We start from the raw sequence: 24,493 nt of genomic DNA, 5'->3' as shown, positions 1-24,493 counted from the left end.
AATCAAGCTGGAAAGAATAAAGAGTCTTTACTAAGACTTGAAAGCCATTTCCAAACAAAAGTGCTGCCCACCTACTAAGTGCCATAATTCTAATATCATATTTGGAAATGGAGGAGATACTAATGACCAGAGAATAACACTGAATAGAATGCTCAATTGATTACTCATTTGCCTCACTGAGAAGACTGTCTCCTCATTTGCCCATGCAGGGACATGGTCTGAATGGAGAGGGACTGCCAGAGCAGTGAGCCCTGGCTGGGCTGTTGGGTGCAACCAGAGAGAGTTTGTAATTTGCAAAAACCTGGCCAGTACCACAGGGGTTTCTCTCTTTAAAGGGAGCCAAAGGGGAGCACTCTGGTGTGCAGGGACCATCCCACAGTACCTGAGCAAGAGAAGTAGGGCAGGAACAGAGGCCTGGGCCAAGTTCAGCCAAGACTGCAAATCATCAGGCAAGTTGGTGATGAGAAGACAGGTATGAGATCAGGCCAAGTCAGATCAAGTCAATCCCTGAATCACGGTCAGGTCCAACAATTACTAGGAAAGTCTATGGGCAAAACTAGGTCTTCATCAAAGGATTCCATAGGTGTTCACACCTCCTGCCAAACTGGAAACCAGAACTCATCTTGTGAAGTTCAACCTCCTGGGCTGAGCTTAAATAGAGAAGGGGGACAAATGGGTAGAGAGTGGAGATGGAGCCCCAGCTGAGGCTGCTCAGGGGGATAAAAGCCTACTAGTTCACCCTGGCACAACTCATCATTACCTCAAAATGCCCATTTCTCACCCTTCAATACAGTGGAAGCCCAGAGGCACCAGCTCAGGTGTTGGACATCCAGGCAATAAATGTGGATAAGCCCACTGGGAATGGAAAACTGGGCTCCAAGTGTGCACAGAGGGACAGCAGCAGCTCCAGAGAAGGAGTCACTTGTGCTTCATGTCCCATTTGGGCACTCTCTGCAAGATCTGAAATGTCTCTAAACCCATGCTCATTTCATTGCCAAGGTCAGACCAAAACCTTTGCATAGTCCACAAGTATGTCAGAAGCATCCTATGAGCTGGACATCACTGTTGCAGTGTAGCTGTAGCCATCAGGGATGGCTCACGCACTCCATGTCTCTCAGATGCAAAAGCACCACAATGCCTTTCAGAGGTGATTTCACACCCTTGGCTGTTTCTTCTCTTTGTTTTCCTCTGGTAAAGCATGAGCAGCCCTGGAGGCTTCCTCCCAGGAGAGCACATGCAGCTGTATTTACAGCCCCAGCACCAGAAGCTGGGCTCTTGGAGTCTGGCAGGAGCTCACCTCTCTTCACATCAGGTGCTTAACAGAGGTGATGCTGGCACGTAGATGTTCTCTGCTGCACTGGGGATAAACCCTTGTCTCCCATCCCTTGGTGGCAGAGGAAAGGCACAGGAGGTAACACCAGCACAAAGCAGAGCCTCACCTGCATTGAGGCAGTGGGCTTGCTTCTGTATGTTCTCGGGTCCTCTTTCGGAAAGTCGCATCAGAAAACAGCCTTACCAATGTGAGTTTTCTTAATAATAAGATGGAGCAATGTCTGATGCAGGTTGTGTTTCTTTTATACAGGCAGCTAAAACAAGATGCACTGAAATTGCTCAAGAGTTAAATGAGGATGAGTCTTATCTTGTTATAAAGAAATGCAACATTGCAGATTGTCACTAGCAAATCAGCCTTTGGAATCAGCTCATTTTAACATCAACTCAGTTTTCAAGCAAGCAAATTAATGCCCATGAGTTTAGGATGCTTTAGCGTGATGGAGCTCAGAGAGGTATAAATTATATATTTATTTATGTGAATGTTATCTGTTGTGAATGATCACAAATAGCTTGATAAACGTGATTCAGTGATTGGAATGATAATTAAAAGCCAAGTGAAAATGTGTGCAGGTCATTAATGTCTAAACTGGGATTTCACAGGGAATGTGCCTTTCTCTTGCTTCAGGTTTACGTGCACTCTTATGAGGTCCCCGAGTTGTCTTCCAACACAAATTGCCTCCAAACTGAAAGTGAATAGAGATCTGATTCTTTTATTACAACTCAAAGCACAAGTGTTAAAAGAAATTCACAGTTTTTAATGTTCCAATATATAGAATTGGGGTTAGAAAATATAGTAGAACATACTGAAACATGGCTGTTAAACTACTCGCTGGAGTACAAAAACGGTCCAGAAGTGCATATCTATATTTAATCAGTGTGATATTTCTCTTCCTTTTTTTCTCAGAAAGCAATACCTGATAATGGGAGGGAATCAGACGCAGACTAAATTCATTCTGTTGGGAATTACAGACAGCCCATGTGCACAGACCCCTCTTTTTCTCTTGTTTCTATTGATTTACATTGTCACTTTGGTGGGGAACATTGGCATTATCAGCTTGGTGAGGATGTCTCCCAGCCTCCACACTCCCATGTACTTCTTCCTCACCCATGTTGCCTTCATTGACATCTGCTATTCCACAGTCATCTCCCCGAGGATGCTGGCAGACCTGTTATCAGAGGACAAAACCATTTCTTTCACTGGCTGCATGATGCAGTCTCAAAGCTTTACACACTTTGCTGTTGTTGAGTGCCACCTCCTGGCCATGATGGCCTACGACCGGCACGTTGCTATCTGCCAGCCCTTGCTTTATGCGACCATCATCTCCAGCCGTGTCTGCTGGCAGCTGGTAGCATCATCCTACCTATTCGCCTTCCTCAGTGCCATCCTGTGCACATGGTGCACGTTTGGAGGTTCCTTTTGTGGTCCCAACCGCATTGACCACTTCTTCTGTGACGTTGTTCCTGTGCTGAAGCTCGTGTGCTCTGACACCCGCAGCAGTGAGATGGTCATCTTTGCCTTTGTCACCATCAATGTGGTGGGCACGAGCGTGGTCATTTTGCTCTCCTACATTTCTATCATCCGCACGGTGCTGAGGATGTGCTCAGCACAGAGCAGGGCCAGAGCCTTCCACACCTGCGCCTCCCATTTGACAGCTGTTGTCTTGTTATATGGGTCAGCTTTCTTCATGTACCTACAACCTTCCTCTAGCCACAGGAGCCTGGATAAGGTCTCTTCTATCCTCTATGCCGTGGTCAACCCCATGCTTAACCCATTTATTTACAGCCTGAGGAATAAGGAGGTGAAGGGGGCTCTGGTCAAGTACAGGAGAAGGCTTTTCAGCCACTGGCAACACAGAACAGTTGTGTCATCCAGGACATGAAGATTTCATGTCAAGTGAGAAAGCCTATGGGGCACTGAAACAATGGGATATTCTACTAATCCTCATGACTTTATGGAAGTTCTTACACAGCTCCTGCACAAAAGCCAATGACAGTATTGAATGAGAAAGAGATCCCCCCAAATCACATCTGCACTGGAAGGAACCCAAGAGGAGCAAGAACCTCAAACTTCATTACATTTTGCTGTTATCTGCCTGTAGGAAGAATTTACCCTCAATTATCCCAAGCCTCTTTTCCTCACAGGAAACAAGAAACACCTTCATTCATTTGTAACTTTTGTCACTGATAAATACCTATTTTTCTTGCAAGATTACTGACCTTGTCCCTCAGCTCCAATAAAATTCCTCACTCTTACCTGTGAGCTCTTTGTTAAAGCTGCTGGGGTGGGAGGGAAGAGGAAGTGCAGTTTTACATTTGCTTGTGGAAAAAGAGTCAGAGAAAAGGTTTCAAAAGATTGATTGCATTTGTTTGTGCCTTTCGAAGAGAAGAAGCTGGTGGGAATCAAGATCTCAAGCTGCACCTTTGAATATGAGGGGGAATCCCTCCCCAGGCTGCAGCTTCACAAGAGGTTTCAGATAAAGGAAGAAATTGTAGACTTAATTAATATGTTATAACTAATGTCAATATAATTAATTACTATATTTCATTAATGTTAATATGATATATAATAAAGGGTGAACTGTTCTGAGACCACCCAGTGTTAAGGACATTTTGGGCACATCAGGGAGTCCTCCCATTCTTCTTAAATGCACCATACTTAAATGGTGAGATAAATGGAGTTCCAGCTGGAGATAAGCACCCACCTCCCCTGTCCATGCCCAGTTCATGCTAAAGTACACCAGGGAAAACAAATGGTGTATTTCACTCACAATGAAGCCTACGGCATGTTTCCATAAATGAAAGGCAATCTTGAGCACAGAATAGATAGTAACTGAGAGCTGTCTGGGTCTGAAAGAAGCCAACACACACAGATGGGGCACAACAGCTTTGCTTTACCTGTTGTGAGTGGGAATTAACTTGTATTAGATATGTATGTGGATGGTGAACAGCCTCTTTGTGCTTTGCCAAACCACAGCAAGAGAGGAGATGTTGTCTAAGGTCTCAGGGAAAAGTGGTTTCTACCTGTGGCCAGTGATGGAGACAGCAGAAATGTAATTAAATGCTGAAGAACTTAAGGTGTCAGAGACTTTTAATACCAGAGAGCTTCCTTGAAAACCTTCACCATAACTTCTTCTCCTCCTTCTAGTTAGTTGGATGTCTTTTCTTTGCTTAGACTATACATACAGAATGCTGTGCTTAGACTGTACATACAGAATCATAGAGCCACAGAAAGCCCAAGCTGGATCTCAAAAGATCATCTGATGCAAGCTTTTGTGGGAAAGGGAGCCTAGATGAGAAGTGTGATGTGTAGGACTCATCACTGCTTGATGAATCACCCCACTCTGGTGTCCTTATTTCCTGCTCGGTTTAACATATTTTCCAAAGCAGAGGCAACTGAAATGCTCAAAGGTTTACCCACACTTGTTGCCATGTTCCTAAGAGAGCTCTGGATAGCCCTAGTCTTGTGTGTGGTGGATCCAACTCAGTGAACCGGCAATAGGAACCTCAGTCTAACATGCAGGGGAGGCAGAATAGTGAATTCCAGCAACACAGGAAACAGGCTTGAGGTTTTGGAAATACATTTTATACTGAGACAATCATTGCATGATTCTGCTTCAATCTTTGCATAGGAATGATCTGCAAAATGCAGAAATCCCTGGGGGTGGACAGAAACTTCCCACATCACATACATAAAAAGAAGTCCTCTCCATAAAAGTCTAATATCACCCTTGGTAAAGGAGAAAGCACTAAGGACAAGATAATGATACTTGAACTTAGTGTGCACTTGGTTACTCAACTTCCCTAACTGAGAAGACCATCTCCAAATTTGCCCATCCAGGTACATGGTCTGGATGGAAAGAGACTGCCAAAGCAGAGAGCCCTGGCTGGGCTGTTGAGTGCAGTGTGATGGGTTCTACTCTGCAGAAGCATGGGGAGTGCCACAGGAGTTTCTTTCTTTAATCTCTTCAAGGAGAGCCAAAAAGGACCACTGTGGTGTGCAGGGAGCCTTCCACAGTGCTTGAGCAGGAGAAGTATGGCAGGAACAGAGACCTGGGCCAAGTTCAGCCAAGACTCCCGATCATCAGGCAAGTTGATGATAATATGAAAGATTCAGGTCCAGGACTAAGCCAAAGAATGTCAGATGAAGCCAAGTCAATCCCCTGTTCAGGATCAATTTGGGCAAATGACAGGGAGATCCATGAGCGAGCCTAGATCACCAAGACTCCATAGATGAGCACACTGACTGATGACATGGAAACCAAAACTTCTCTTATAAAACTCAACCTCCCTGAGCTGAGCTTAAATAGAGATAGGGGGCAAATAGGCAGAGGGTGGGGATGAAGCCCAGCTGTGGCTGCTCAGGGGGATAAAGGCCTATTAGTTCACCCTGGGACAATTCATCACTGCCTCAAAATGCTCATTTCTCACCCTTGCATACAGTGGAAGCCCACAGTCACCAGCTCAGCTGTTGGAAATGCAGGCAATAAATGTGGATAAGCCCACTGGGGCTGGAAATCTGGACTCTCAAGTATGCACAGAGGAACATCAGCAGCTCCAGGGATGGAGTCAGTAATGCATCACGTCCTCATTTGGGACCCTGTGGAAGATCTCAATTGTCTCTAAGACCAGTTTAATTCTGTTGCCAAGGTCAGACCAAAAGTTTTACGTGGCCCACAAGTATGTCACAAGCATCTTATGATGCTCCTATGAGCTGGTCATCACTGCTGCTGTGTAGCTGTGCTCAGGGATGGCTCATGCACTCCATGACTCTCAGATGCCCAAGCACCACAATGCCTTTCAGAAGTGATTTCACACCCTTGGCTATTTCTTCTCTTTGTTTTCCTCTGGTAAAGCATGAGCAGCCCTGGAGGCTTCCTCCCAGGAGAGCACATACAACTGTATTTACAGCCCCAGCACCACAGGCTGGGCTCTTGGAGTCTGGCAGGAGCTCACCTCTCTTCACATCAGGTGCTTCACAGAGGTGATGCCAGCACATAGATGTTCTCTGCTGCACTGGGGACAAACCGTTGGCTCGCATCTCTTGGTGGCAGAGGAAAGGCACAGGAGGTAACACCAACAAAAAGCTGAGCCTCACCTGCATTGAGGCAGTGGGCTTGCTTCTGCATGTTCTAGTGTCCCCTTGTTTGGGTGTGTGTCATAAAATAGCCTTACCAATGTGGGGTATTTTTATACTAAGAAAGAGCAATGACTTATGCCATTTGCTTTCTTTTACATAGGCAACTAAAGCAGATGCACTAATTTGTTCAAGAGTTAAATGAGGATGAATCTTATTTTGTTGTAAAGAAATTCAGCATTCCAGATTGTCAGCACAATATGGTCACTCACAAATCAGCCTTTGGAATCAGCATGTTTTAAATATCATAGAATCATAGAATAGTTAGGGTTGGAAAGGACCTCAAGGTCATCCAGTTCCAACCCCCCTGCCATGGGCAGGGACACCTCGCACTAAACCATCCCACACAAGGCTTCATCCAACCAGGCCTTGAACACCGCCAGGGATGGAGCACTCACAACCTCCCTGGGAAACCCATTCCAGGGCCTCACCACCCTCACAATAAAGAACTTCCTCCTTATATCCAATCTAAACTTCCCCTGTTTAAGTTTGAACCCGTTACCCCTTGTCCTGTCACTACAGTCCCTGACGAAGAGTCCCTCCCCAGCATCCCTATAGGCCCCCTTCAGGTACTGGAAGGCTGCTCTGAGGTCTCCACTCAGCCTTCTCTTCTCCAGGCTGAACAGCCCCAACTTCCTCAGCCTGTCTTCATACGGGAGGTGCTCCAGTCCCCTGATCATCCTCGTGGCCTCCTCTGGACCTCTATTATAAAAGAAAATTCTTGGAAAGCATTTTAAGATGAATCCCCACCAAAGGGCAAATACTATCCAGGAACCCCTGTCCACTGATTCACACCTTTGGTTGCCATCCCGCTGTTGACAGCAATAGAAGCCATGATCTCCATGGCAGCCTGACCATAACAGAGCACAGGAGCTGTGGTGTTGCTTCAGACTTGATACACGGCAGCCTGGAGGGAAGGCATTGCCTGACCTGATGTTTTTCCTGCTGCCTTCCTGCACAGAGAGCTGCTGGGTGATGGGCAAACATTGCATACATAAACCACCCCAAATTACTCCAATTATTTGCCTCCACTCATACAGCTGTAGCCAGGACCATGGTGAAACCTGGAGCCATGGCTGAGCCTAAGGGCTATCCTAGAGACATGAAATAACCTGGGCTGGAGGGAGAAGCTCCATGGTTGAATTGAATCAAGCCAGGATCAAAGTGATTGCTGACTTCTTAACAGCACACAACTAACAGGCACCCAGGGTCAATCAGCTGAACCCTGCTTTGTTCCCAAAGCCTCCTGATAATTCCCTGGTTATTGTTTAACCCAGCCAATGGTTGCTTTCCTGCTGAGCCTTGGGGACAAACAAGGACAGAGGTTTCACACCCTCCCTGGCCCCTATGTCAGTGTTTGACTGCTCTTACAGTGGGGTTTCCCCCCTCCCTCTGTTTCTAACTGGCATTTCCCATGCTGCAAATTCCCAAAAGCAAATCTCAGATTTACCCTCAGCTGCAATATGAAAGACACAGAGCACTTGTTGGTGGCATCAAGTCAAAAAGAAAGTGACACCATTAATTCTTTCATGCATCCTTTCTCTGTCCCTGAAATCATAGAATCATGGGATGGTTTGGGATGAAGGGAGCTTAAAGCTCCTCCAGCTCCAAGCCCTGCCATGGGCAGGGACCCCTTCCACTGGAGCAGCTTGCTCCAAGCCCCTGTGTCCAACCTGGCCTTGAGCACTGCCAGGGATGGGGCAGCCACAGCTTCTCTGGGCACCCTGTGCCAGCGCCTCAGCACCCTCCCAGGGCAGAGCTTCTGCCTGAGAGCTCATCTCCATCTCCCCTCGGGCAGGTTCAAGCCATTCCCCTTGGCCTGTCCCTACAGACCCTTGTCCCAAGCCCCTCTCCAGCTTTCTGCAGCCCCTTTAGGCACTGGAGCTGCTCTAAGGTCTCCCCTTAAGCAGCTTTTTCTTCTCCAGGCTGACTGAGCCCAGCCCTCTCAGCCTGGCTCCAGAGCAGAGCTGCTCCAGCCCTCACAGCTTCTTACCAAAGATACACCTCATCTCATATTTACAGCTCACTTACACACAATGATGTTCCCAGCTTTCCATAACAATTTATGTCTAAAAGGACAAAAGCAATATTTTCTGACAGGTATCTAAGGTAAGGAAAGCGTCATCAGCTTGAAGCATCATGAAGTCTGCCTGATTGTGTCTGAGTTATTGGTTTTAATCATTCTCCTTATTCCACTCATTAAATCTTAGTCACTCAGGAGCTATATAAAAACTCAGTCTGAGCTCGAGTGTGCCATTATGCCAAGATCCTCCAGTGAATCTTCATGTAAAGGCATACAGAAAGCAAAACCTACCCCAAAAAATAAAAGTCTATTGAGTCTGTGAGGTTTCTCTCCCTAAATAGACAACATTTGGGTCCATAACACCCTAACATTTGTCCTGAGAATGAGAGAAGACACCCAGACAAATGCCAATGCCCAAGAGAACACTCATCAGCTGCACTTGAAGCTTCATTTCTTTCCATTCAAGTCTATATCATTTCAACACTGACTTGATGAGCACTGAGGTGCCCAAAAGGGGATGAAATGAATCATTCAGTGGCTTTAGCATGTGATGCAGAGGCCAGTCCAATGCATTGGGATGGGATTTCTCCCGGTGACTCTCAGCCTGCAGGACTCCAGGAAGAAATGCCAATATTCAATAGGAAAGAATATTTGGGGTTGCTCTGCTTGTTTTTTTCTCTAACAGATCACTTATAACTACCTCAGTGCTTACATTGAGCATACCAGCTAAATCTGAGCATGGTTTAGCTGAATGTTGTCATCTACAGGCTTGGTTCTTCATCTGACCATTCTCACCCTATTGTTGCTGGGTCCTCTAAGAAGCAGTGCACCTTACTCCAAAACAACCGTCCTAAATAGCTTAATTGAGTACCACCGAGAAATCCCCACTTCTCAGTGTTGACTGCAGAGCCCAAGTTATTCTCTGCACCAGGACAAAAGGGTGTCATAGAATCATGGAATGGTTTGGGTTGGAAAAGACCTGAAAGCCCAACCCCCTGCCATGGGCAGGGGTGCCTCACACTAGGCCAAGTCACCCAAGACTCTGTCCAACCTGGTGCCTGTTGACTTCACCCTGATAATCCCCATGCTAAGAGCCCAGACCCATATCTGAAGGAGCACAGAGCTGAAGGATGCTCTGGGGAAGACTCCTAGGAAGAGTTCTTGTTTCCTCCCACATTCATGCTAGTAAAAACATACAATCAGCTCATTGTAAAGAGCATGGATGTTCTTGAGATTGCATCTTTGTTCTGCAGCTACAGAAACAGTGAGCACGTAACATGGAGAGCTATGAAAGCTCTGAAATTGTCTTTCCGGGTGCAGGGAGTAACTGAGGGCATCTCTGGGGGATGCACAACCGTGCAGCAGCACTTCATTGGGTGCAAAGGCCACACTGGGTACCTGCTTCAGGGACCTGCTCCTTAAGGAAACACAGAATGAAGCAGTGGATAAATATCCCCAACCACACACCACAGGCAATGCTGGGACAGGAGAGGACGAACCTGCTTGCTCTGCCCTGGGAGATGAGGTGGTGTGGGGCTCTCACACAGAGATCTTCATCGTGCTTTTGTTCTTGTGGTCTCTAAACTTGTGATCCCATGCTGGACCCTCATGGTGGTGACATGCTCTAGCTCACGGCTCCATGGGACACATGGGATCTTGATGGACAAGACCATGAGTGAGAATTCCTGGGTTTAAAGGGTCAGCAAAGGGATACAGCACCACAGTAGCCAAGAAGGTAAATCTTCAAGGGGAGTCATCTTTCTTTTCTTTGTCTCCTCATCTCTCTGCCCATCCCTTGTGGTACCTGATGACAAACATTAGAATGAACATATGAGGCCAGACAAGAAAATCATCAGGACCATTGAGGAGCATCCAGCACAAGAGGCAATTGAGAGAGTCCTGCAAACCTGACTGGAGCATAGAGGAAGCTGCAAGGAAGCAGCAGGGCACAGCTCATCTTCTGGTCTTCCTATGGAAGAGTCTATCGCTTGTATTGGCTATGGAAGAGCTGAAGTAACTCATTGTTAGGCTGGCAATGTCAGGTGAGATGAATTCCAGCTTCTGTGCCTGTACTCAGCTGTGCAAACACACTAGCAATGAATAACTGCTGCTTTCAATAATATGCCGAAACCCAGAGGATCTAACATACACACACTTGTAATTAAGGCTTTTAGGTGCACATCCAACCCTTCAGCGCTTGCACATGCAAAAAGGAAAGCTCAATGAGACAATGCTTTTACTGGTGGGACCGATGACAATGAATCTAATCAAACTGTGTTGGGCTGTAGCAGATGGTGACTCTAACATGCATTTGTCTTCAGCCTCTATCTCCAGTTTCTCCATGTGAAATTCAAATTAAGGAGTCTTAATGTATGAGCAATTTAATGTGACACCAAGATTGAGATTTCCCATTCATAGAAGTCAGGGAATGCAAGGAAGTGTTCAAGGCCAGGTTGGATGGGGCTTGGAGCAACCTTCTCTAATAGAAGGTGTCCCTGACTTGGACAGGGGATTGGAACTGGATGAGGTTTAGGGTCCCTTCCAAACCATTCCATCATTCTCCGATAAAATAGCTCAAACAAAGCATAACAGTACAGCCTTTCTCAATACAAAATTTACTCTGCTTTTCTCTTTTGTGTGTGCAGCTGTGTTTCAGTACAGAGAGCAATGCCAGCACCATGGAAGCCCTTCTCTTAGCCCATGATCAAGACCCCACACTGCAGCTATGTCTCCAGTTGAGTACCTTCACCACGGAAGACAGCAACCACAGTTCAGTCACCAGCTTCATCCTTCTGGGGCTCACCACTGACACAAAGCTGCAGCTTCTCTTGTTCATGGTGTTCACCTTAGCCTACATCACCACCCTCATGAGCAACATCACCCTCATGCTGGTGATATGCCGTAGCTCACGCCTCCATACCCCAATGTACTTCTTCATTGGCAACTTGTCCTTCCTGGACCTCTGCTATTCCTCCATCTACACCCCCAAGTTCCTTCTGAACTGCATCTCTGAGGACAAGAGCATCTCCTTTGCTGGGTGTGCTGCTCAGTTCTTTGTCTTCGGTGGCTTGGCCTGCACTGAGAGCTACCTGCTGGCAGCAATGGCCTATGACAGGTACGTGGCCATCGCCAACCCACTGCTCTATGCTGCTGCCATGTCCAAGAAGCTCTGCATAGGGCTGGTGGTCACCTCCTACCTCAGTGGCTTTGCCAGCTCTACCCTCATTACCAGCTACATGTTCACCCTCAGCTTCTGTGACTCCAACGTCATCGATGACTTCTTCTGCGACCTGCTCCCACTGGTGAAGCTCTCCTGTGATGTGACAGACAGCTACCAGTCCCTCCTCTACTTCATCCTGACCTTCAACATCATCCTCCCCTCCGCACTCATCCTCATGTCCTACGTCTCCATCCTGGTTGTGATCCTGAGGATGTGCTCGACCAAGGGGCAGCGCAAAGCCTTCTCCACCTCTGCCACCCACCTCACCACCATCACCCTTTACTATGGCTCCATCCTCTTCATTTACACTCGGCCCAGCTCCTCTTATGTCCTGGAGAGGGACAAGGTGGTCTCTATTCTTTACACGGTGGTGACTCCCATGCTGAACCCCTTCATCTACAGTCTGAGGAACCAGGAGGTGAAGGAGGCACTGAAGACACTGCTGAAGAGACAGACAGCTTCCTAACAGAGGAAACCCAGGGGTTATGGCCCCAAGGAAGGACACAGCAAGAAGCGCACTGACCTTGTCTTGCTTGTGTTTCCCTTTGTTGCTTTTCACAGTACGCGCAGGAGCATCTCTTCTGATCCTGAAGTGCACCATGATGGACAGGAGATGGCACTATGCAGACAGAACCCCTTCCCACCTCTCCCCATATGCAATTTATATCTGCTAAAAAATGAGAAGTTAGCAGTAGCTGAGTTTGTTACACATCACGTTCACACTGTGCTTTATCTGAATTAAACATTCATTCCTTATGCCCAAAGCAGTAGCTCAGCTGGAGCTCCATGTGTCAGAGAATCATAGAGTGGTTTGGGTTGGAAAGTACCTTAAGATCACCCAGTCCCAACCCCCTGCCACGGGCAAGGACCCCTTCCACTGGAGCAGGGTGCTCCAAGCCCCTGTGTCCAACCTGGCCTTGAGCACTGCCAGGGATGGAGCACTTAGCACTGCTTTGGGCAACCAGAAGTCATGAAGTAACACGTGCCTGTTCCTGAGCTGTACCAGTCATTTCTTCACAATGCTGTATTGAACCACACAGACATAATTCCATACTCCTAGACTATTATCTCAACAAAACATTAACATGAGCATGGGTAGAGCAGGTCAGATTGGATGAGCCCATGTCAGGAAGCATAAAGGCATCTGGGACTGAGTTCAGTTGCCTGAACATTGACTGCTAACACCCTGGAGGGGCCCCTGGGTCTCCCTCTGAGCTTTCAGATGTTGCTCCAGAATGACCCAACCCTTCTGAAGGTTGCATGATGTACATGTCAAGTGCATGGTGATGTCATGGGCCCTTCAGGACAGAGCAAATTGCACCACATTTCTATATGAGTGCAATCAAACCTGACCTGGGGCATTTCACTGCATCTGTCTCCTTCCCTGCAACTTAAGCGATAGTTTCCACCACCACGTAAAAGGAAACATGCAAAAAAAAGGGGTTTCTTGGTTCTTAAATTACCTTTTTTTTTTTTCCTATATGAAATTTTAGTCCAACTGAAAGGAAAACTAAAATAAGGCTTTTAAGACTGTTGGGAGGAGGGATTAGGAGATCTGAAGTAGTTTCACCCCCTTCAAATTTAGATAAATAAAGCTTGAGTCATTAAATCAGTTTTGTGTCTCCATCTGTGCTCAATGAAGGTGTGTTTCCATATCTCTAGTATTTGTTCAGATAAAGAGAGCAGTTTCAAGAGTTCAAGGCTGAACACACACACACACACACACACACACACACACACACACACAGAGCTTTCTCCCCTCCCTGTGTTCCCATCCCCATCAGAGGCTGGGCTCAGGCTGCATGAACTGGGCTCCTTTTAGACTCATTGAAACAACCAGGCTGGAAAGCCCTTTAAGCTCATCCAGTCCAACCATTCCCAGCACTGCCAAGGCCACCCCTAACCCATGGCACTGAGGCCTCGTCTCCACGGTGTGTGAGCACTTGCAGGGCCGGTGCCTGCAGCCCTGCCCTGGGCAGCCTGTTCCAATGCCTGAGCACCCTCTGGGGCAGGAATTGTTCCTCAGCTCCATCTAAACCTGCCCTGGTGCAGCTTGAGGCTGGTTCCTCTTGTCCTGTCCTTAAGATTAACACAAACTGGAATTAGGTTTGAGGGGAGCAGCTGATCCAGTCTGACCTCCAGGAGGCCTTCAGATCCTGACTGGAATTAGTTTAATCCAGAGAAAGCTATTCTGAGATGCATATACCACGGACAGAGGGTGCATGGTACAAGTCCTTCTCATGTTCAGACCTGCTCTCCACCACATCCATCCTCACCAACTGCCCTAGGATGTGATAAAACATCCTCTTATTCCCATCCATTCTAGAAGGGACCTGACTATCTGGTAACTAGACAATGAATTCTAGATGTTGAGTCAGGTGATCCCATTCCCATGCTTATTCTCCAATCCCAAATTCATAATGGTAGGAAAACCACAATTTATGAAAGCAAGTGAAGCATGGAGGATGGATGTAGTGGACTTCAACTTGCCTCAGAGCTTAAGAGGCACAAGCAAATCCATCCCGAGGCAAATAATGACAAGAAATTTAAAGTATGAGGTTTCATTGAGGAGGCCCAGATGTGAGGAGAAATGCAATGAGCTTCCCCAGCTCCCTTTATTAGGGGGTCAAAAGCAGGAAGGGACAAAGCACCCCATTAGCAAGAACCACATTATCTGCACATGTCATGAAGACAAGGATGTGTCTTTAAAGAGAGAGCATGACCAAGCTTGTATGGGCACAGCAAGCCCTCCAGCAGGCCCGAGATCCAGCCCTTCACAATACAAGCAGTCACAGCTATTTCCATCACAAGTGATGCTGCTCACTTTGCCAAAGCAAGAAGTGGTCCTTGGGGACCAACCGCCCTTCCAGGAATCATCAGCTTTAACAAGAGCTTCTGGGGTTTACCAAGGAAGTTTCCTCATCACCACCAAAGCTTCTCAGAAGACTTGGATGGGACTTACCTCATTGTTCATAACAAGCCATCAGAGATTCATTAGCTGGGGATAACAAGAAAGAAACTTTCTTCTTTGTGAACAAAGTTCACTCCTACAGCCGCCTTGCTTGACAGAGATGGCTCATGCCCAAAGCCAGTGAGTTGGAGGGTCAGTGTGTTGGCATGTTTGTGTATTAAGGGCAATCTCATGGGCCTGGATCATAGAATCCCAGCTTGGTTTCGGTTGAAAGGGACCTTAAAGCTCCTCCAGCTCCAAGCCCTGCCACGGGCAGGGACCCCTTCCACTGGAGCAGCTTGCTCCAAGCCCCTGTGTCCAACCTGGCCTTGAGCACTGCCAGGGATGGGGCAGCCACAGCTTCTCTGGGCACCCTGTGCCAGCGCCTCAGCACCCTCCCAGGGAAGAGCTTCTGCCTAAGAGCTCATCTCAGTCTCCCCTCTGGCAGGTTCAAGCCTTCATGGGGGTTGTGGGGAACCTCCTTCTATACCCAAACATGAAAGGAAAGTGCATGTCACACGGATTCCCACCAGAGATCAGCCAGATCCCCTGGCAGTGCACACTGGGAGCAACCCCCCACAATCTGAGCATCATTTGGGGTTCCATCTCCTTCCAGAGCCACATCCTCCCCTTCCTTTCTCTCTCCAGCAGTAAAACCATTCACAGGAGCTGCAGGACACGGTGCGATGCTGCGGATGAGCCCCCTCCATCCTGCTCCTGCTGTCAGCTCTGCCTCTTGCACCTCCTCATCTCCCTGCTCAATACCAGCCCTGCAGCCACAGCCCAGCTGACAGCAGGAGATGGGTGGGACCGAGCTGGCTCCACAGGGCATGGGATATGTGTATGGATGTGTATGGATGTGATGGACACAGGGGGGTGTGAACGGATATGGTCCCTCCTTTCTTTGCATCAGTCCTGGTCCCAAATCCTTGCACCGCTCACAGCCCCTGTGGCCACCCTGCAGCACATGGCGGGCAGAGGGTCTCCTCTCCATTATGATGCCCATAGGAAGGATTTAAGAACTGATCACTAAGAAGTGAAAGCTGAGTCCCAGTTTGGAACCAGCTCCATGTGCAGAGCAGGGAGGGATTTCAGCCCTTGTCCAGTGCCTCCATCACCAGGGTACCACCATGGGCAGAAACCACCAGCATCCCTATGAGAATGTGCCCTGTTTCCTGCAGACCTCCAGTATTCTTCATCCTGCCCCATGGTGTGCAGTGAGGTGGTGGAGTTTGCAGTTTGAAGGGGACTATGGAGCAGCCCCTTTGCTCTCTGCCCCCTCCAGCCTTTATCCCTGTGTCAGTGACCTCCCTCCACACATCCCACATCCCCACAGCCATGGCTTCTCCCCTCTATCTCTTGCTGTCAGGCTGGGTCTGAGCATGGAGATGGGAAGTGTGGGACAAGATGGGAGGTTCCGGGTGCCAGCAGAGAGACAGGACCAGCGTTTGGGATGGATGCAAGGGGAGAGGGGACCGCATTCCACATTTCTCTTCCCTATTCCAGAGCTGTAGAGGCTTTGCACGATCAGCCACAACACTGTGGATGCTTCAACACCTCCCTGTGCTTTTTAAGACAAAGTGTTGATGGCTGAGCTGATGGTACCCAGAGGGGCTTTGACCAGGGGAGGGAGTCAGAGTAATCCCTATGTCCCTTTAATCAGATGTATGACATTACATCTTCCTTGTAAGGAAACCAAGAGGAGAAGGAGCCTCAAACTTCATTGCAATTCACAGTCACCAACCTGGAGGAACAAATCACCCTCCATTATCCCAGGCCTCTTTTCACCACAGAAAACACCAATCAGCTTTACCCAGTTATAGCCTTCGTCACTGATAAATACCTATTTTTTCTTTCAAGATTCTTGACCTTGTCATTCAGCTCCAATAAAATTCCTCACTCTTACCTGCGAGTTCTTTATTAAAGCTGCTGGGGTGGGAGGGAAGAGGAAGTGTAGTTTTTCATTTGCTTGCTGAAAAAAGTAAGAGAAAAGGTTTAAAAAGATTCATTGCATTTGTTTGCGCCTTTCAAAGACAAGAAGCTGGTGGGAATCAAGGTCTGGTGGGAATCAAGGTGTCAAGCTGCACCTTTGTATATCGTGGGGAAACCCTCCCCAGGCTGCAGCTTCAGAAGAGATTTCACTTAACAAAAGAATGTGTAGACAATATAATTCATAATAAAGGATGACGAATTGTGCTAAGGCTACACAGTGTTAAGGACAATTTGGTCACATCAAGCCCTCTTCCCATTCATTTTAAGGGGTGTTTTACGTTCACATGAATTGCCATTTACTTAAAAGTCGTGATACATGGAATTCCACCTAGAGGTAGGCCCCCACATCCCATGTCCATACCCAGCTCATGCTAAAATACACTATGAAAACCAAACGGTGTGTTGCACGTATAACTTAAGCATGGCAAGTTTCCACAGATGAAAGACAATTCTGAACACAGAATTGATGGTATCTGAGAAGCATCTGGGTCTGAAAGAAGCTAAAACACACTGATGTGAGAAAATCTTTCCTTTACCTGCTGTGAGTGGGAATTAACTTACATTGGAAAAGTATATGGACGGCGAACAGTGTTTTTTGTGGGCTCTGGCGAACAGCAGCAAGAGAGGAGATGTTGTCCTTTGTCTCTGGGAAAGTGGCTTCAACCTTTGGTGAATGAAAGAGCCAGAATCAATATAGTTAAATGATGGAGAGCTCAGCAGGACAGAGACCTTTGATATCAGAGAGCTGCCTTGAAAAACTTCACCACACCTTGTATTCTTCCTTCTATTTTGTTGGATATTTCTGCTTAGACTGTACATACAGAATCCTAGAGCCACAAAAAGCCCAAGTTGGGTCCAAGCTTTTGCGGGAAAGGGAGTCTAGATGAGCAGTGTCATGTGCAGGGCTCATCACTACTTGATGAATTACCCCACTCTGGTGTACTTATATTCTCTTGGCTTTAATAAAGTTTCCGTGGCAGAGACAACTGAAATGGTCAAACATTTACCCACACATGGTGCTACGTTCCTAAGAGAGGTCTGGATTGCCGTAGGTTTGTATGCAATGGATTCAACTTTGTAAATGTCCAAGAGGAACCTCAGTCTAATGTGCAGCAGCGGCAGAATTGTGAATTCCAGCAACACAGGAAAGAGTCCTGAAGTTTTGGAAATACATTTTATACTGAGAGCATCATTGCATGATTCTGCTTCAATCTTTGCAGACAAAGGGTCTACATAATGCAGAAACTCCTGGCTGTAGACACAAAATTCCCGTATCAGGTAGATAACAGCGGTTCTACCATAGAAATATAACAACATACTTGGTAAAAGAAAATTAAATAATGACCAGAGAAAAATACTGGGACATAAAGTTCCCCTTCCTACTCTATTTCTGTCCCTGAGAAGAATAACTGCTTTTTTACCCATACAGGGCTATGGTCTGAATGGAGGGGGACTACCAGAGCAGTGAGCACTGGCTGGGCTGTTGGGTGCCAAGGGTGATGGGTTCTACTCTGCAGGAGCACGGGGACTGCCACAGGGGTTTCCTTAATCTCTTAAAACAGAGAGAAAGGAGAACACCACCGTGTGCAGGGACCATCCCACAGTACCTGAGCAAGAGAAGTAGAGAAAGAACACAGACCTATACCAACTGCAGCCAAGACTCCAGAGCATCAGGAAAGTTGGTAATCATGAAGCAGAGACAAGACTAAGGCAAGTCAATCTCCTTGTCAACATCCTGTCCAACAATTGCTAAACAGATCCATGATGAAGCCTATGTCACCACCAAAGGACTCCAAAGATATGCACAACTCCTGCTAAACAGGAAACCAGAACTCCTCTACCAAAGCCCAACCTCCCTGGGCTGAACTTCAATAGAGATGGGGGGCAAATGGGCAGAGGGTGGAGATGGAGCCACAGCTGTGGCTGGTCAGGGTGATAAAGGCCTATTAGTTCAACCTGGGACACTTCATCACTGCCTCAAAATGCCCATTTCTCACCCTTCAATAGAGTGGAAGCCCAGAGGCACCAGCTCAAGTGTTGGACATCCAGGCAATAAATGTGGATAACCCCACTGGGGCTGGAAAACTGGGATTTCAAATGCGCACAGAGGGACATTATCAGCTTCAGAGAAGGAGTCACTTGTGCTTCATGTCCCATTTAGGGATCCACTGCAAGATCATAAATGTCTCTAAACCCATTCTTATTCTGTTGCCAGAGTCACACTGAAACCTTTGAATAGTTCACAAGTATGTCACAAGCATCCTATGAGCTGCTCATCACTGCTGCTGTGTAGCTGAGATGTTCTCAGCTGATGAGCTCAGGGGTGGCTCACCCACACCATGACTCTCAGATGCCCAAGCACCACAGTGCCTTTCAGAGGTGATTTCACACCCTTTGCTTTTCCTTCTCTTTGTTTTCCTCTGGCAAAGCATGAGCAGCCCTGGAGGCTTCCACCCAGGAGAGCACATACAACTGTATTTACAGCCCCAGCACCACAAGCTGGGCTCTTGGAGTCTGGCAGGAGCTCACCTCTCTTCACATCAGGTGCTCCACAGAGGTGATGCCGGCACACAGATGTTTTCTGCTGCATTCGGGATAAAGCCTTGGCTCCCATCACTCAGTAGCAGAAGGAAGGCATGGGAGGTTTTTAGCTTGCAAAAGAGGAGACTGAGGGGTGACCTCATCAATGTTTACAAATATGTGAAGGGTAGGTGTCAGGATGATGGAGCTAGGCTTTTTTCAGTGATATCCAGTGATAGGACAAGGGGCAATGGGTGTAAACTGGAACATAGGAAGTTCCACGTTAACATCAGGAAGAACTTCTTTACTGTAAGAGTGACAGAGCACTGGAACAGGTTGCCCAGGGGGGTTGTGGAGTCTCCTACACTGGAGATATTCAAGGCCCGCCTGGACAAGTTCCTGTGTGATGTACTGTAGGTTACCCTGCTCTTGCAGGGGGGTTGGACTAGATGATCTTTTTAGGTCCCTTCCAACCCTTGGGATTCTGTGATTCTGTGATTCTGTGAGGTAACAACAAAAAAAAGCAGAGTCTCACCTACACTTAGGTTCTGCATGTCCTTGTGTCCTCCTTGGTAAAGGTGTGTCAGAAAACAGCCTTACCAACATGGGTTTTCTTTATGATAAGAGGGAGCAGTGTCTGATGCAGGTTGTGTTTCTATTACATAGGCTGCTTAAGCCAGATACACTGATCTAGTCAAGACTTAAAAGAGGATCTTATTCTATTATACAGAAATGCAACAGTTCAGATTGTCAGCAGAATATAGTCACTAACAGATCAGCCTTTGGAATCAGCCTGTTATAGCATCAACTCATTTTTAAAGCAAGAAACTGAATGCCCATAAGTTTAGGATGTTTCAGCGTGCTGGAGCTCAGGAAGGTATAAATCATGAATTCAACAATGTCATTGTTATTTGTTGTAAATGATCTCATAGATTTTGTTAAATGTGACTTGGTGACTGGAATGATAATCAAAAGCCAAGAGAAAATGTCTGTAGGTAATGTGTGTGTAAGCTGGGCTTTCACTGGGACTGAGAAATTCTCTTGCTCCATGTTTATGTGCAATTCTATGAGGATCCTCTGAGGTGTCTTTTGACACAAATTTGCTTCGAACAGAAAGTGATTAAAGATGCGATTCTTTGCTCAAACCTGAAAATACACGTGCTGGACTAAACCCATAATTTTGACTATCCCAGCATAGAAAAATAAAAATGCCATTTCCTTCTTCAACAAACTGCCTGTTCTTTTCTGAATACCTCATCTGAAAAACTTTATTTTATTTTTTTTTTTTTGAAAATATATTCCCATAATCTAAAATGTGGCAGGTATAGTGGTCATTGACTGTAGATAGATATGGGCCAGATCTGAATCTCCATTTCTGATCAGTTTGATGTTTCTCTTCCTTTTGCCTCAGCAGGTAACACCTAGTCATGGGAGGAAATCACACCCAGATTGAATTCATCCTGTTGGGACTTACAGACAGCCCAGGTGCACAGACTCCTCTTTTTGTCTTGTTTCTGTTGATTTACATCGTGACTTTGGTGGGGAACATTGGCATTATCACATTGGTGTGGGTGTCTCCCAGCCTCCACACCCCCATGTACTTCTTCCTCACCCATTTTGCCTTCGTTGACATCTGCTATTCCACAGTCATCTCCCCCAGGATGCTGGCAGACCTGTTATCAGAGGACAAAACCATTTCTTTCACTGCCTGCATGATGCAATTCTTCACATTAGCTTTTTTCAGTACTATTGAGTGTCACCTGCTGGCCATGATGGCCTATGACCGGCACACTGCAATCTGCCAGCCCCTGCTTTATGTGACCATCATCTCCAGCCATATCTGCCGGCAGCTGGTAGCATCATCCTACCTATTCGCCTTCCTCAGTGCCATCGTCTACACATGGTGCGTGTTTGGAGGTTCTTTCTGTGGTGCCAACTCCATTGACCACTTCTTCTGCGACGAAGTTCCTGTGCTAAAGCTCCTGTGCTCTGACACCCACAGCAACGAGATGGTCATCTTTGCCTTCATCACCATCAATGTCGTGGGCGCTAGCATGATCATTCTGCTCTCCTACATCTCTGTCCTCTGTACCGTGCAGAGGATGTGCTCAGCACAGAGCAGGGCCAGAGCCTTCCACACCTGCACCTCCCATTTGATGGCTGTTGCCTTGTTCTTCGGGACAGCATTCTTCATGTACCTGCAACCTCCATCTAGCCACAGGAGCCTGGATAAAGTGGCCTCCATCATCTACACAATGGTCACCCCCATGCTTAACCCATTCATCTACAGCCTCAGGAACAAGGAGGTGAAGGGGGCTCTGATCAAGTGCACGAGTAGGTTCTTCAGCTGCTGGCAACATAGAAGAGTTCTGTCATTCGGGACATGAACAGTTCATGTCCAGTGTGAAAGCCTATGGGGCACTGAAATACTGAGTTTTTCCACTGATACTCATGACCTTATAGAAGTTCTTCCACAGTTTCTGCACAAAAGTCTATGACAGTATTGAATGAGAAACAGACCCCAAAATCACACCATTCTTGGAAAAAAACAAGAGGAGACTGATCCTCAAAGTTCATTTAACTTCGCAATCCCCAGCCTGGAGGAAGAAATTACCCTCAATTATCCCAGGCCTCTTTTCCTCACAGGAAACAAGCATCACCTTTATTCATTTACAACTTTTGTCACTGATAAAGATGTGTTTTTCTTGCAAGATTCTTGACCTTGTCCCACAGCTCCAAGAAAATTCCTCACTCTTACCTGCGAGCTCTTTATTAAAGCTGCTGGGGTGGGAGGGAAGAGGCAGTGTAGTTTTACATTTGCTTGCTGAAAAAGAGTCAGAGAAAAGGTTTCAAAAGCTTCATTGCATTTGTTTGTGCCTTTCAAAGAGCAGAAGCTGGTGGGAATCAAGGTCTCAAGCTGCATTTGGAATATGAAGGGTAATCTGTCCCAAGGCTGTAGCTTCACAATAGATTTCACTTAAAGGAAGAAACTGTGGACAATATCATTCATAATACAGGGTGGTGAACTGTGCTGAGGCTGCCCAGTGTTAAAGGCAAGCTGGGCATATAAAGGGTTCCTCCCATTCAGTTTAAGTGGTGGTTTACATTCATCTTACATGCTGTTTACTAAAATGGAGAGATAAATGGAATTCTACCTGGGGATGAGCACCCACATCCCATGTCCCTGCCCAGCTCATGCTAAAATACACCAGGAAAACATAATGGTGTATTGCACTTGCAGTTTAAGCATAGCAATCTTCCATAGAGGAAAGACAATCCTAAATATAGAATCAATGGTAACTGAGAGCTGTCTGGGTCTCAAAGAAGCCAAAACACACTGATGGGGGAAAATATCTTTCCTTTACCTGCTGTGAGTGGGAATTAACTTCTATTGGGAAAGTATATGGACGGTGAACAGCACAGAGACAGGACCAGCATTTGGGATGGGTGCTATTCCTTACCTATACAGGCTTTGCACGATCAGCCACAACACTGCGGATGCTTCAACACCTCCCTGTGCTTTTTAAGATAAAGTGTTGATGGCTGAGCTGATGGTACCCAGAAGGGCTTTGACCAGGGGAGGGGGCCACAGCAACCCCTATGTCCCTTCGATCAGATGCATGACATCACATCTTCCTTCCTTGTAAGGAAACCAAGAGGAGAAGGAGCCTCAAACTTCATTGCAATTCACAGTCACCAACCTGGAGGAACAAATCACCCTCCATTATCCCAGGCCTCTTTCCCTCACAGCAAACACCAATTAACTTTATTGAGTTATAGCCTTGGTCACTGATAAATATCTATTATTCTTGCAAGGTTCCTGACCTTGTCCCTCAGCTCCAAGAAAATTCCTCACTCTTACCTGCGAGCTCTTTATTAAAGCTGCTGGGGTGGGAGGGAAGAGGAAGTGCAGTTTTACATTTGCTTGCTGAAAAAGAGTCAGAGAAAAGGTTTCAAAAGCTTCATTGCATTTGTTTGTGCCTTTCAAAGAGCAGAAGCTGGTGGGAATCAAGATCTCAAGCTGCATTTGGAATATCGAGGGGAATCCCTCCCCAGGATGCAGCTTCACAAGGGATTTCACTTCAAAGAATGGAATTGGAGACAGTACAATTCTTAATACAGGATGATGAACTGTGCTGAGACCACCCAGTGGTAAACAGAATTTGGGCACATCAAGGGCTCATCCCATTCATTTTAAGGGGAGTTTTACATTCATCCTAATTCCTGTTTACTTCCATGGTGAGATAAATGGAAATAAACTGGCAATACGCACCCACATCCCATGTCCATGCCCATCTCATGCTAAAGCACACCAGGGAAAACCAAATTGTCTATGTCACTTACAAATTAAGCCTGTTGATGGTGACTTAGGTCTGGAGCAAAAGTGTCTTTTACTTGTGATCAACGAAGGAGCCACGATCAATGCAATTAAATGCTGAAAAGTTAGGAAGGACAGAGGCCTTTGAAATCAGACCAGGAGATAACACTTGAATGTAATGTTCAATTTCTCACTCTAATTTCCCTCCCTGAATAGACTATCTCCTAAGTTGCCCATGTAGTGATATGGTCTGGATGGAGAGGGACTGGCAGAACAGTGAGCACTGGCTGGGCTGTTGGGTGCAGAGGGTGAGGGATTCTAGTCTGCAGGAGCCTAGACACTGCCACATGGGTTTGTCTCCTAAATCTATGTAAACAGAACCAAAGGAGAACACCATGGGGTGCAGGACCCATCCCACAGTACCTGAGCAAGAGCAATAGGGCAGGAGCAGAGACCTGGGCCAAGTTCAGCCAAGACTGCAGAGCATCAAGCAAGTGGGGGATTATGAGGCAGATCCAAGACCAAGCCAAACCAAGCCAACACAGGTCAAATCAATGCCCTGATCAGGGTCAGGTCCAGCAATTGCTAGGAAGATACATGAGCAAGCTTTGGTCACCATCAAAGGATTCCATAGATGTGCACAACACCTCCCAAACTGGAAACCAAAACACAAACATAGCCTAACATCCCTGGGCTGAGATTAAACAGAGGTGGGGGACAAACGGGCAGAGAGTTGGGATGGAGCCCCAGCTGAGGCTGCTCAGGGGGATAAAGGCCTATTAGTTCACCCTGGGACAATTCATTAATGCCTCAAATGCCCATTTCTCACCCTTGAATACAGTGGAAACCCTAAAGCCCCAGCTCAGGTGTTGGACATCCAGGCACTATATGTGGATAATCCCACTGGAGATGGAAAACTGGGCATGCAAGGCTTCACAGAGGGATATCAGCAAGTCCAGAGAAGGAGTCACTTGTGCTTCATGTCGCATTTAGGGACCCTCTGC

General features: G+C 46.8%; 3 protein-coding genes and 1 long non-coding RNA gene across 4 annotated transcripts; 3 read left to right on the top strand and 1 right to left on the bottom strand.

Moving 5' to 3' along the window:
• Positions 1–2,252: 2,252 nt before the first annotated feature.
• LOC136016816 (olfactory receptor 8U3-like) lies at positions 2,253–3,212 on the top strand. The gene has a single exon (XM_065684486.1). It carries the CDS (start codon positions 2,253–2,255, stop codon positions 3,210–3,212), a length of 960 nt encoding a protein of 319 aa, XP_065540558.1.
• Positions 3,213–11,167: 7,955 nt separating this feature from the next.
• Positions 11,168–14,775, top strand: LOC136016813 (olfactory receptor 9G19-like). The gene is made up of 2 exons (XM_065684480.1): positions 11,168–12,162; positions 14,733–14,775. Exons 1-2 carry the CDS (start codon positions 11,168–11,170, stop codon positions 14,773–14,775), a joined length of 1,038 nt encoding a protein of 345 aa, XP_065540552.1.
• Positions 14,776–16,584: 1,809 nt separating this feature from the next.
• On the bottom strand, positions 16,585–18,452 carry LOC136016823 (uncharacterized). The gene is made up of 3 exons (XR_010613719.1): positions 18,291–18,452; positions 17,213–17,315; positions 16,585–16,631 (listed from the first exon to the last, which is right to left on the bottom strand). It is a non-coding gene; the product is annotated as an uncharacterized LOC136016823 (long non-coding RNA).
• Positions 18,453–20,598: 2,146 nt separating this feature from the next.
• LOC136016806 (olfactory receptor 5AP2-like) lies at positions 20,599–21,558 on the top strand. Its single transcript, XM_065684476.1, has one exon. The coding sequence runs from the start codon at positions 20,599–20,601 to the stop codon at positions 21,556–21,558; it is 960 nt and encodes a 319-aa protein (XP_065540548.1).
• Positions 21,559–24,493: the final 2,935 nt, after the last annotated feature.

The sequence above is a fragment of the Lathamus discolor genome, chromosome 6, assembly GCF_037157495.1.
Source record: "Lathamus discolor isolate bLatDis1 chromosome 6, bLatDis1.hap1, whole genome shotgun sequence".
Lineage (NCBI taxonomy): Eukaryota > Metazoa > Chordata > Aves > Psittaciformes > Psittacidae > Lathamus > Lathamus discolor.
The sequence above is the reverse complement of the archived record's forward strand: the minus strand, read 5'-3'. Positions and strand labels throughout refer to the sequence as shown.